The sequence below is a fragment of the Notolepis coatsorum genome, assembly GCF_963971535.1.
Source record: "Notolepis coatsorum genome assembly, chromosome: 9".
Taxonomy (NCBI): domain Eukaryota; kingdom Metazoa; phylum Chordata; class Actinopteri; order Aulopiformes; family Paralepididae; genus Notolepis; species Notolepis coatsorum.
In genome coordinates this window covers 55,973,418-55,988,035 of record NC_140173.1, presented here as the reverse complement: position 1 = coordinate 55,988,035, position 14,618 = coordinate 55,973,418, and the positions used below count along the sequence as shown (strand labels likewise).

The 14,618-nt window shown below is 45.7% G+C and overlaps 1 protein-coding gene across 1 annotated transcript in view; it reads left to right on the top strand.

The window, feature by feature from the left end:
• Positions 1–14,618, top strand: part of sptlc3 (serine palmitoyltransferase, long chain base subunit 3) — a 154,603-nt gene that overhangs the window by 21,102 nt on the left and 118,883 nt on the right. The window contains exon 2 of the mRNA XM_084321704.1: positions 8,665–8,856. Within this exon, the coding sequence (XP_084177830.1) occupies positions 8,665–8,856 (192 nt within the window). The remainder of the gene's footprint in view (positions 1–8,664; positions 8,857–14,618) is intronic.

The following is a 14,618-nucleotide window of genomic DNA, read 5'->3' as shown; positions in this document are numbered from 1 at the left end:
ATTTATACACATCAGCGCATCTCAGAAAAAGGCGTGATAAACAAACTAACTTTTTTTAAACGTGAAATAGTAATCAAAACATTGGGGATCCGTATGATGCTTCTGTCAATTAATTATTCAATATCTGTTCACTTCAGTAAGCCTACAGTAGCCTATATACTTGTTTCATGTTTTGTTTAAATACATTTAAGGCACACAATCCCTAGAAATGTGACTAAACTAGGGATGCCCCGATCACGTTTTTTGCCACCGATACCGATCACCGATCGTCGTGAGCCATATCGGCCGATACCGATCCGATACCGATCGTTTTTGATTAAAAGAAATTAAAATTTATTTTATATAATTTTTTTTTAATAAAATATATATATTGTAGTGGGCACTTACATGGGCACTTACCTTGGACGGGACATAATCCACCTACACTGTCACTTTAAGGACACGGGGCATCCGGGGTATCTAGAGCGGCCATATTAACGCTTGACTTTGTTTGTTGTGGTATCCATGGCTATGCTATTAAATGATGCACACTGATGTGTGGTCAAAGAAACTTCACTCTCTTTGGTCGTGATTTCCCGTCTCCTACATTGGTGAACCTGACGTTCTTGGACGCTTTCGAGAACGATTGAACAATGGAACAGGCAGTCGCGCTGAAGTTTATGGAAGCAGCAGTTGCGCTGAAATTGCCAGAGTTCTGGGAAACGCAAGCTACTGCATGGTTTGTGCAGGCGGAGGCGCAGTTTGCAATAAAGAAAATAACGGAGGATGACACTAAGTACTATCACGTTGTCGCTGTGCTGGGGACTAACACGGCAGCCAGAGTGGTGAGTCTACTCACAAACCCTTCGGCGCACAATAAATATGGCACGCTGAAGGCACACTTGTTGAAGTGTTTTGAACTGTCTGAGGTGGAACGAGCTAACCGGCCGTTTTCATTGCAAGGTCTGGGCGACAGTAAACCGTCCGAGCTTATGGATAGGATGTTGGCATTGATGGGAGAACATGAGCCCAACCATTTTCTCTTCCGACAGCTGTTCTTGCGCCAGTTACCGGCTCAGGTAAGGGCTGCCTTGGCCAACACAACAATAAATGACTGCCGTATGTTAGCCGCGGAGGCGGATAAGTTCTTTTTGGCCAGCCAGCAGCAACACTGTACGGCCGTGTTCTATCATGACCAACCCTCTACCTCTCACCATGGGGATTATACCGTCGCTGCTGCGGTGGCAGCCCCTCGCCAGCGAGGGAGAGACACTGGCTGGTGTTTCTTTCACACAAAGTATGGAGCCAGGGCTAACCAATGCCGTCCCCCATGTACTTACAAGGGGCCGGGAAACGCCCGGGCCGGCGCTCAACAGTGGCCATGAGCGTTGGTGGGGCCGGCAGGCTACTGTTTATTCGGGACAACATCTCAGGCAGGCGTTTCATGTGCGACACAGGGGCACAGAGAAGCGTGCTGCCTGCGTCAAGGGTGGACACCCTGGCCGACGGGCATGGGCTCCCTATGGAAGCTGCCAATGGTACTACGATCCGCACGTATGGCAGTAGGCTAGTGGAGTTGTGTTTTGGTGACCGGCGGTTTAGCTGGAACTTCATTACTGCTGATGTGTCTGTGCCCCTGCTGGGTGCTGATTTTCTGTGTGCCTATGGATTGTTGGTGGATGTCAGGAACAATCGATTGATCGACGCCACCACCTTTTGTTCGTTTGAATGTACTGTCGGGGCAGCGCCTCCTGTGGGTTTGTCTAACATGTTGTCTGTTACAGATGAGTTTCACCAGCTGCTAGCTGAGTTCCCTGTCCTTACCCAGCCCACTTTCTCGTCCTCCACCAATAAGCACGGTGTGGAGCATCACATCGCTACGGCAGGTGCGCCAGTCTACTCCCGGGCTCGGCGCCTAGATCCTGCCAAGCTGGCCGTGGCCAAGGCAGAGTTTTCCAACATGGAGAACCTGGGTATTATCCGTCGTTCTGACAGCCCATGGGCCTCACCCCTTCACATTGTCCCCAAGGCTGCCGGCGGGTGGCGCCCGTGTGGCGATTACCGCCGCCTTAGCGAGGTAACCACACCGGACCGATACCCGGTTCCACATATTCAGGATTTTTCCACCCACCTGGCCCGGAAGCTCATATTTTCAAAAATAGATTTAGTTCGAGGTTACCACCAGGTGCCGGTCCACCCAGCGGACATCCCTAAGACGGCGGTGATTACTCCCTTTGGTTTGTTTGAGTTCTTGCGCATGCCATTTGGGCTTAAAAACGCAGCACAGACATTCCAGAGCTTGATGGACTCTGTGTTACGGGACCTGCCTTTTTTGTTTGTCTACCTAGATGACATCTTAGTCGCCAGTACCACCAAGGCAGAGCACTTGTCCCATCTCAGGACCCTTTTCCACCGACTCAGTCAGCATGGGCTCATAATTAACCCAGCTAAATGTCAGTTTGGGCTGTCTAGGATCGATTTCCTCGGGCACCACGTCACCAAAGATGGGGCAGTTCCCCTCCCATCTAAGGTTGACGCCATAGCAAATTTTCCACTGCCACCCACCATCAAGGCTCTGCAAGAGTTCCTTGGCATGGTACATTTTTACCATCGGTTTGTCCCCCGGGCTGCTCAGCTAATGCGACCTCTTTACGAGGCTCTCAGGGGTAAAATCGCCAAACATGTGGTGGACTGGACGGACGAGAGACGCAAGGCGTTTGTCGATACTAAAACCGCCCTGGCCAATGCAACCAGGCTGGCACACCCACTTCCCAACGCCCCTGTTGCCATCACCACTGATGCTTCAGACTATGCTGTTGGAGCGGTATACGAGCAGTGGGTGAGTGGGGCTTGGCAGCCACTGGCGTTTTTTAGCCGACAGTTTCGTCCTAATGAGTGCAAATATAGCACTTTTGATAGGGAGCTCCTCGCCCTCTATCTGGCCGTGCGGCATTTCCGTTCCCTGCTGGAGGCTCGTTCGTTCACGGCATTTGTAGACCACAAGCCACTCACTTTTGCTATGGCTAAAGTAAGTGAGCCATGGTCTGCCCGTCAGCAGAGGCACCTGTCATATATCTCAGAGTTTACCACGGATATTCAGCATGTCGCAGGCAGGGACAATCTAGTGGCAGACTGTCTCTTCTCGGGCCTTGATCGGGGCCGTCCATGTTGGTTTAGACTATGCACGCATGGCCTCAGACCAGGTTTCCGACCTGGACGTTCAGGCCTACAGGACGGCCATCACAGCACTCAGGCTGGAGGATGTGGCATTTAATGAGGCTAACGGCACACTCCTGTGCGACGTTTCCACGGGGCGGCCGCGACCCGTGGTGCCCAGCAGTTGGAGACATCATGTTTTTGACATCATACATGGTCTCTCTCACCCCGGTAACAGGGCGTCTCAAAAGCAGGTGGCAGCCAAGTTAATTTGGCACGGGCTGAAAAAGGATGTGAGCGGGTGGGTTAAGACCTGTGTGATGTGCCAGCGCGCTAAGGTACACCGCCACATTAAAGCTCCTTTGGCCCAGTTCTCCGTGCCCGAAAGGAGGTTTGACCATGTGAATGTGGACCTGGTGGGTCCATTGCCCCCATCGCATGGTTTCACATACCTCCTCACGATGGTGGACAGAACCACTCGGTGGCCAGAGGCCGTTCCGCTGTCATCCACAACGTCCACTGATGTGGCTCGGGCGTTTATATATACGTGGGTGGCCCGGTTCGGTGCTCCGTCTGACCTTTCGTCGGACCGTGGACCTCAGTTCACCTCTGAGCTTTGGTCCGAGATTGCCAGAAACTTAGGCGTGAGACTGCACCGCACTACCGCTTATCACCCGCAGGCTAACGGTTTGTGTGAGCGGTTTCACCGGTCCATGAAGGCTTCTCTCCGAGCTACCCTTAGCGATGGTAGTTGGGTCGACAGGCTCCCGTGGGTCATGTTGGGTCTCAGGACCGCCCCCAAGGATGATCTCCAGTCATCGTCGACTGAGCTGGTCTATGGCCAACCGCTGCGGGTCCCCGGGGAGTTTTTACCTGACACCACAGACCCCTGGTCTGCGACCCAGCAGCGCGTTTCAAACTTGGAGAACGCTAGGGCATTTGTGCCGGTCCCCACCTCGCAGCATGGTTTGCCACAGACTCGTGTTCCACCCGGCCTCCAGGCGACGGAATACGTGTTCATACGGCACGATGCCCACCGCGGGTCCTTTCAACCCCCCTACGATGGCCCGTTTCGGGTCCTACAGACGGGAAGTAAGACCTTCGTGGTGGACATTGGCGGTAAACCGGAACATGTCTCGGTGGACAGGCTTAAGCCAGCTCACTTGGATGTGGATCACCCCATGGCACTCGCTCAGCCCCCGCGGCGGGGGCGACCTCCCCGTGTTAAACCTCGTCACCCTAGGTCGCTTTTTGAAAATATGAGTCCCTCACCGCCCATTAGGCACCTTGCCCTCCCCGCCACCGCAAGGACCCAGGGGGTCCCACGGTAGCTCATATGCCGGCTCCAGTTGTTCGGAGCCGTTATGGTCGGGAGGTCCGTCTACCGACCCGTTTTGTGAGTTAGTAGGGTGAATTCTGGGGGGACATATGTAGTGGGCACTTACATGGGCACTTACCTGGACGGGACATAATCCACCTACACTGTCACTTTAAGGACACAGGGCATCCGGGGTATCTAGAGCGGCCATATTAACGCTTGACTTTGTTTGTTGTGGTATCCATGGCTATGCTATTAAATGATGCACACTGATGTGTGGTCAAAGAAACTTCACTCTCTTTGGTCGTGATTTCCCGTCTCCTACAATATTATATAATTAGACTTGTACTTGTATTATCTGCGAGACATCGCCACCACGCAACAAGCTCCACTGTCTGTGTGTACTCTAGTAGCCTCCAGCTACAGCCAGGATTCTCCGGAGCTGCAGCTGGACCTATACTCGAGTAGCCTCGAGCTACGGCCAGGATTCTCCGGCGCTGCACCTGGACCCTATTGGTATAACGTTTCTTAACTGTGCTCAGCAAGCCCTCAGCTCGAATACGCATCGAATCAGTGTTATAAGACATTGATATCAGGAGCTATCTGTAGCTACTGCTAGCCGGATATATAACGTTAATACAACGCCTCAGTGAATTATTTAGTTCAATGGGACATTTAGTTTTTAACAGTGAACTAACTTGCGCTAACGTGAGCTAACAGCTAACAGGTATCATACCTACCTACTATACTTGCTAGAGCGTTTGTTGATGTCAGGAGCTATCGGTAGCTGGCCGGCTAGATACCGTTCGGTTAGACAATGCCTCATCATGTATTAAACTAAAAGTGAATAGTTGACTGGGTCATTTTGTAATGGTAGCTAAGCTAACGTTAGCTCAGGGAGACCCGACACGCCGTCCTCCCGTGTCTCACTAGACTAGACCCGTGTTTACATGCGTGCGGGAGGGGCTGGACTCGAGAGCAGACGCCGCACCACCGGTGTCTGAGACAGAACTCAGCGACAGCGACTGAGATCGGGTTTGACGATCGGTGAAAATAAAACATTATCACTGATCACCGATCGCATATTTATACTGAATATCGGCCGATAATGATCGGTGGCCGATCGATCGGGGCATCCCTACTAAACAACGTTGTTTTGCCCTGAGGGATGATTTACAATAAAGCGTTATTAAAAACTGAAAAGTTAGGGTACTTAAATCCTTGACTCTATAACTCTCAAAACAAAATTTTATATATATCTTTTTTTTTACAATTTGATTATTCATTTTAATATAATTTTTTTATTTTTTTTATTTTTTATAAAATATATTTATTATATAATTAGACTTGTACTTGTATTATCTGCGAGACATCGCCACCACGCAACAAGCTCCACTGTCTGTGTGTACTCTAGTAGCCTCCAGCTACGGCCAGGATTCTCCGGAGCTGCAGCTGGACCCTATTGATCATATTCAACAACATGCCCTCAGCTCGAATACGCATCGAATGAGTGTTATAAAACATTGATATCAGGAGCTATCTGTGGCTACTGCTGGCCGGCTATATAACGTTGATACAGCGCCTCTGTGAACTATTTAGTTCAGTGGGACATTTCGTTTTGAACAGTGAGCTGGCGTCAGCTAACGTGAGCTACAGCTGAGGTATCATACACGTCTCTACTAGACTTGCTGGAGCGTTTGTTGATGTCAGGAGCTATCGGTAGCTGGCCGGCTAGATACCGTTCGGTTAGACAATGCCTCATCATGTATTGGACTGGAAGTGAATGGTTGACTGGGTCATTTTGTAACGGTAGCTAACGTTAACTCAGGGAGACGCCGTCCTCCTGTCCCACTAGACTAGACCCGTGTTTACATGCGCGTGGGGGGGGCTGGAGGGAGCAGACGAGGGAGCAGACGCTGCACCACTGTGTAGGAGTGAGTGCAGCTCCCGGTGTCTGAGACGGAACTCGGCGAATGAGATCGGTTTTGACGATCGGCGAAAATAAAGCATTATCACAGATAGCATATTTATACTGATTATCGGCCGATAACGATCGGTGGCCGATCGATCGGGGCATCCCTAATATTTACTGGATGCTCTTAATTTGTCTGACCTTTATAATTGGATTCTGCATTGTATTATAAGGAATGCAGAAACGCCAAAATACAGTTATTTTTTTTATCCACTTTTTTCTCCTTTCTCTATTTTTCTCCCATCCCAATGCCGCTGTGCCAATTCTCCTTTCCCCTGTCTTGAACGTTGCTCTCATATGCCCCCCACTGGCCGGTTGTAGGGAGGATAGAAGCCTTTCATCACATGTCTCCTCCGGTACACGAGGAGGCAGCCTGTCACATTTTTTCACCTGCCAGCGCGTGGCGAGGTGTAACGTGTGGGAGGCTCACACTACCCCCTCCATTTCCTGTCTCTGCTGTGCAGGCGTCCCCAACCGACCTGTAGGAGTCGCTGTCCACAACGTCCAGATTACCACCCATCGACTTCCACCCGCTAACTCTGCCAATTGAGTTAGTATGACACAAGCCGGAGGCAACGCCGACAGCCGGATTCGAACCCGGTGTCTCACCAAAATACAGTTTTCAAAACGGCAACATTGCATGGATTCTGATTAGGGGCTTATGGGACCCAATTTGTCACTCAGAGTTGTCCTAGCATGGTTATTACAAAGATGAGGGGTTAACTGAGCAATCTGCAATTCAATATTTTCATGTGCATTTTGTGTTTAGAAACCTAACTTTCATGACTGTTTTGAGTGATCAATAAATGGTCATGTTCTTACAATTATTATAAGAGCAGATATTTGCGTTATGGATGCTACATAACATTTTGTATTCCCTTGTTATTAGAATAAAGTACTGTACTGCTGACATTTTGTGGCTATGATTAGCTTTGTGTGTGTGTGCAGGGCAGACCTGGTGGTGAAGCATTTATGCCACTTAAGTGAGTTTGTCCACATGAAGGAGTATAATCCATATTACATTGAATAGGAAGAAACATGTTGCAGAATAATAGGCCTATAAATTTATAATTTACAAACTACAGAAAATATAGGCTAACAATCTTACCTTCCCACTTTCCCTGTTTCACCCTCATTTGAACCTTTCTCCCTCTGTTCTCCTCTCCTCTTCCTGACATCCTGTCGTTGAGCAAGACATTTTATCCCCAACTCCTTCCAATGAGCTGGTTGGCAGCACCTTGCATGGCTGCCTTCACTGTTGGTGTGTAAATTATTGGGTGAATGTGAGGCATATGTTGTAAATGCTTTTGAGTAGTAGTCGGAAGACAGGGAAAAAGCACAATATAAATGCATAAAAGCACCCTAAAAGAGTACAACCACACTGCACGGAACTGGATTTTTCTTTTCTTGTTTGTATACAATTATTATACAAAACTCCTTTTTAGCAACAAGTATTCTAACACAAAAGTACTGTATTGTGTCTTAAATTGCATCATAATTTGTATGCATTCCGGACACGTCAGAACCATGGAATGCAGTTTTTCCCCCTCAGGTGAGTTCACCTGCAATATGGGTCAAAGGACAGGCTTACTACAGCGGTGGGTAGAAGAGCAGAGGGGGGTTGCTGCTGCTGTCTGAGTGAGATTCAAGATTCAATAGTTTTATTTCAAACCACAGTGTTAGTTTGGCTACATTTTCCATTGTCTGGCAAAACAACATTTGAATAAATAAATGAGAGGAAAAGAGGACCCCCCCCCCCCAAAAAAAAAACAACAGCCAGAAACTACACTGTTTGAAAAGGAGATGGAAGAAGCAAAGCTTATGAATGTGAATGAGGAGAGATGGGAGTCTAGTAGGCTGAGGTGACTGAAAGCTCAGTCTGAAACGTAAGGCAGTTCTTTACCTGAGTGGGTGAAAATGTACTAGTGATCAATTTATTTTGTTGATTTTAAAATAACAAATGGAGTGCAGATCTACTAAGAAAATATATCTTTTGTTATTAAATCGTATTTTCTCAGATACAAAAAATACATCGTATCTGCCATTGACCCCCGGTAAAAACTCATATCGGTTGACCATCTTAGCAAACCATTATTCTGTTCTGTTATCCTGCACCTACAGTTTGAGTTGGGACTAGTTTATCACATGGTCCTGGGGCCTCCCATGTAGACAAATATTCTTTTAACGTTATCCTACATTCCATCCATACCTTTCATACCTCCCTGTTGTTTTTGTACAGAGAAACGGCACAGGGAATGGTCCTGGCCCCAAGCAACCTGTGCAGGAGTCCTGTGAGCAGGCGCCCATGTACGTGGCCGTCATGACGTACGTGGGCTTTGGCATCGTCACCCTCTTCGGCTACTTCAGAGACTTCCTGAGGGCTGTGGGCCTTGAGAAGTGTCACCTGGCCCAGGAGAGAGCGGAGCAGAAGGTGGGGTACCACACGCATGCAACACACATGCACACTAGGGGTGTGGGGGGGGGGGGGGGGGGGGGGGATCAATACATTGATTATTTGCATGCCGATATTGTATTGATACAGTGATGCGAAGTATAACAATATTTATTTGGGGGGGGGGGGGGGGGCAAAAGTACTATGCAATTTGTTGCACATTGTTTCATGTACAAGGTTGTAATGCACAGTAAAGAAACGGATTAGCTTTCATGTAGATTCTGTGAATAAATACGTAGCAGGGCTAGAGCTGCCGTGATTACCGCGGTATCGCTGTTACATCACGGCCACCGCAGCGTTAAGCTGAATACCGCATCACAAACGGGGACGGAGGATTTTTTTTCTCTCACAGCCACACTCTGCTGACCGTCTTGCCCCTCCTCCTCCTCCCCCTCCCAGACCCGTGGCATATTGTCAACAAACCCTCGAGTGCATGGGCACCGTCCTCGGAGCTCTTTCAACATTTAACAAGCATTAAACAAAATGGCCCAGTCATCTCTATTCACTTTTGTTTAATACATGAGGCGACGCGTTGTCTAGTGTTATCTAGCTACTGATAGCTCCTGATATCAACGTCTGATATAATCAGTTTGGTATTCATTTCGCAAGTGCTGGCTAGCGTTGGCTAACTAGCTATTGCTCGTGAGCTAACGTTACTGTTTAAACAAAACTACACAGTCAACTATTTTTAGTTTAATACATGATGAGGCGTTGTCTAACTGGCTAGCTACTGATAGCTTCTGATATCAACAAATGCGCATTTCAGTTTAAGAATGATAGGGATGCGGGCTGCGGCAGCATGAGACCTCTGTTAGCATAGGTAGCTCACGTTAGATCACAACGAAATGATCCAGTAAACTAAATAGTTCACTTTATTTTAATACATGATGCATTGTCTAACGTCATCTAGCCGGCTAGCAGTAGCTACAGATAGCTCTTGATATCAATGTCTTATAACATAATTGACATTATTCGTTTTTGCAGCTGAACATTGGCTAATTAGCTATCATGCTTCATAACAACACTGGGAAGATGGCAATGCTGAATGTGATTTGACACACAGACAGTGGAGGATGGAGCTGTTTGCAGATAGCAAGCATTTTGACTTGTTGCGTGGTGGCGATGTCTCGCAGATAATACAACTACAAGTATAATTATATAACACTTATATGCTATAAAGAATAGACTTTTTGTGCGGTAATACCGGCGCCGCGGCGCGGTAGGAAATATTTAGCAAATTTGTGCGGTAAGGAAAACATCAATACCGCGGCAGCTCTAAGCAGGGCTCTACGCTAACCTTTTCCCCAAGGAGACAAAGAAATGTAGGAGCACACAAAGAAATTGAGGAGCACAGTGAAATTTCTTTTGTTAATTAACAATCTATTTATTACATGCATATTATACTGTGCATGCGCGTGTGCGTGTAGGGATACACATCTGCAATAGCACATACCACCAAAATCACACATTGGCCCATGCCTACTAGACGCAACGGATATAGGTGTCCAGCTGCTTTTGTATGTTGTAGTGTTGTCACGTTACCAACATTTTGACTTCGATACCCATAGGAAAGGTAATGGAATATATGATTAGATGACAGAACATGGACAATTCTTTATACAATTCTTTAATTATAATTTAAATTCATATTTTGACGCTGTTGAAATGTAAATAATAAGAAATATTAAAATAATTATATTACAGCTGCTGAGCTATATACTATAGCTAATGTCCATTAATGACTTCCTTTTGAAAGAAATGCATTCAAGAATCTAATCCGGATTGTTAAGTTTCCTCTTGAATAACCTTGTAAGAGGAAACTTACGATAGATTTCTTTGGACACCTGAGCGCGTGAAAAGGTGTTTGTAAATGGCCAAAGTGTTCTCGGCTGCGATCCCCTGAATAGAATAGAAATACTTTATTCATCACGAGGGATGGAGGGGGGTGCAACGTGCAAGCATAGGGGGGGGTTTGGACATTTACGGGGGCCAGTTTCTAATTGTAGCCTCCCGTAGGTGCTCTTTGAGAGCGGTTTTGAAGGTGGGTAGGGATTCACATTTTTTACGGCTGTGGGTAGGGCGTTCCACATTGCTGTGGCATAATTGTGAAACGTGTTTAGTCCCTTGTTTTAGCCGAATCTGGGTTGAACATGATTTGTGGAACTCCCTCTGGTGTGGTCGTGGTATTCACTGACCTTTGGGAAGTATGTACATGGGTGCCTTAGTGGTGTAGTGTATCTTGTAAGTGCCTCTGCGTGTTTTGACCCATTCTGATTATTGTCGATGTGTACACCGAGGTATTTGTAATCCTCAATCGTGTCCACATCGACCCCCCTGATGGAAACGGGGTCACAGATATCAACATTCGAATAAAAAAAAATGTATAATTATTTTTTCTTTTTTTTATTCATTCTGTTTAAACCAATGGGGTTTTTCTTCACAGTTGCAACTTGCAGGTAAAGATTAGGCTACACTAATATTATAACTGATGAGTTATATTCATTAAATAAAGTTGATTTAGTTGGGCTGGGGCTTCTCCCTGGGCTGGCTCTGGGTCTGGAAAGTTGATTTAATAAGGGAAAAAAATACTAATTTAATCAGATTAATCACTTTATTCAAATTGAGGATTTAGTTTGAGATTTTTCTTTTTTTTTTATATTAAAAACGAAGGTTCGAACGTCCGTTCGAAAAACCCTGACGAAGTTCGAATCCCAAAAACAGGCTTCGGGGACAGCCTTACGATAGTGGAAGTCATTGCTGTAGACGGTGAAGAGGAAGGGAGAGAGGACTGTCCCCTGCGGGGCCCCGGTGTTGCTAACCAGTCTGTCTGACACAGCTTTGTAGGCGCACATACTGTGGTCTGCCCGTCAGATAGTCAACAACCCAGGACACCAGGGGGGCCGGGCTGCTGTGTCAACACTGTTGTAAAACAGGTTTAGCTCATTAGCCCTGTCCACCTCTCCCCTGCCGGTTTAATGCCGGTTATGGTCTGCATTCCAGTCCAAACTGATTTAATATAATTTCTCGAGTTTCCTCTCCAACTTCCCCCTGTAGTTGTCTTTGGCCTCTCTGAGGTTGGTCTTCAGAAGTCGGTGATATCAGTAGTGTAAGTGATACATGCATTGTAAATTGTATGGGTGTCATGTTGTATAATGCAAACAGAAATCAAAGGTATCAAACTATACTATGAGGAGAGCGCCCAGAAACTGAGCTCGGCAAGTCTTTTAACCCTTTCACTGCCGCACTACCAAAACGGTTAACCCTTTCACTGCGAAAATACACAGAAGGTTAACCCTTTCACTGCCGACCGTCTGTTGTGTGATAGTAAAGGGTTAACATTATGGTGTGTGGCAGTGAAAGGGTTAACCGGTTAAGCTGTATCCCTATTTTCAGAAATCTCGCCTAAAGGTACATGCCTAAGTAAATGGAAGATTGCTCCACTTTTACAAGGCCAATTTGCATGTTCTTGGTATCTTGGAACATCTAGGGACCTGGGGGTATGTATTTCCAGTGTCAGAAATATTGTGTCTGTTACTAGGCTTGAGTAAATTGTAATGAAAAAAGGGAGAACATAAATTATGATTTATTTTTGCATCTGTGCCGGTGAATAACACCATGTTACAATTGTGAGCAAGCCGAGCTCGCTCACTGAGCTCATGCAGCACCTTCTTGAGATCAAGTGTAAAAAATCTAAGCAAATGAATAAAGGGAAGATGATTAAATAGGATTTGTAGATACAGTAATAAATGATAATCGATTTTAATTATAAATTCATATTTGACCTTGACCTTATTATGGCCTTATTATCATACATCTATGGATGGGGAAAAGGCTCTTCTTTCCAATGGCAGGGTTGAATCTGGATTTAGTCATTTCCTTGCGGTTTTACGATAAGAGAGAGAATTAGCATTTTTTCGTATTTTCAGTAAATCATATAAAACATTGGTAAAAATGAAAATATACACTGACTACTGTTTTGATAGGGTTATGGTATTTACTCTTGGCTACAACAAATAATTATAAAACAGAACCTTAACGTAATCAAGGGCACACAACAAAAAATTAGTTTATATGCGGACGATGTAATATTGTTCATGCAAAACCCCAACACCACATTGCCGAAGTCGGCTTTCCTTCCACTTAACACCCCTGCAAAAAAAGATACAACCCTCCCAGGACAGATACCGATGGTAAAACATTTCAGATGCTTGGGACTGGAAATATTCCCTACCATAAGACAAACGGTGAAGCACAACTACACAAAAATCCAAAACAAAATCAAAGACGACCTTGATAGATGGGCAAAACTTAAAAACACAGTACAAGCACGGATATCAATAGTTAAGATGGATGTACTACCTAAAATCAACTTCTTCAGTTCAATGCTACCGTTACCCCCTCCAGAGGGTTACTGGAAAAGATTACACTCCTCCACATACAAATTTATTTGGAATAACAAACCACCACGTATAAAAAGATCCACCGCACAGAGAAATAAAGCAGATGGTGGCATGGCATTTCCAGATTTTTTCCTATATTTTAAGGCGTACACATTAAGTCCATTGACAACATGGTTTGACTCCCAAGCATTAGCATCCTGGAGAAAAATAGAAGAAAACATAGTAGCCCCACATAGACTGAAGGACATAGCATACACTAAACTACCAATCAAGCACTGTGAACGAAAATGTGGCCCCATAATTACTCATGCGATCCGGATATGGCGTGAATCACAAAAAAAAAATCCTAACCCACAAAAATGGCACAATCATACTCCCTTATTCAATAACAGTGCACTCTTAATTGGAAAACGACCTATAAGATTCCCTATATGGGAAGAGCAAGGCATACACTCATTAGGGGATGTTTTTAACAAACAGGGTTTTTGTAGTGATAAAGAAATACGCAAAAAAATTAATCTCACCAAGTCCACATGGCTTTTTCACAAACAGTTAGAGCTATGTTTGAAGTCTCACGGTGTTCCATTAGACAGACCAATTGAACACCACAGATACCACAAATTCTTCTACGCAAGAGAGACATCGAGAGGTTTTGTTTCAGAATTTTATCATCAATTACTAATGTCCTCGTATGAAACCCTCCAACTAGACTATGTCTGGAGGAGGGATATACCAGACCTGGAAAATGACTTTGATTGGCAAGGAGCCTGGGCAAATGTCCGACTTACATCAAGGAACCCGGATCATCAACAAATCAATCTTAACTATATTCACAGGACATACTTGACTCCTATAAGACTGTGCCGAATGGGGCTTAAACAAGATTCCAAATGCACCCAATGTACAAATGGGGACGAAGGGACATTTATGCACATGTATTGGGACTGCTCACCAGTTAAGGCATTCTGGAAAGATGTGACCCAACAAATATCAAAACTCGTATCTTGGAATATACCTGTACACCCCTCGGTATTACTATTGAATGATGTTTTTGAGTTTGCAGTGAATCCACAGCTAAAGAGATTGGTTTTATCGGGTATCACAGTAGCCAAAAAGCTGATCGCATCACGCTGGTTTCAACCGGAAAAAATGTGCCGTAAAGTTTGGTTTCTTACATATCTCGATGTAATTTACCATGAAATATCTACAGCAAGAATTCTGGGTCTCAATGAATCCAAAATGTCAATGTGGTTAGAAGTGGTGGAGAGAATAAAAGCTAGCTTATAATGGTAGTGTCTGGTTAGGTGCGAGGGATAGTGGAGGTACTTCTCAAGGTGGGGT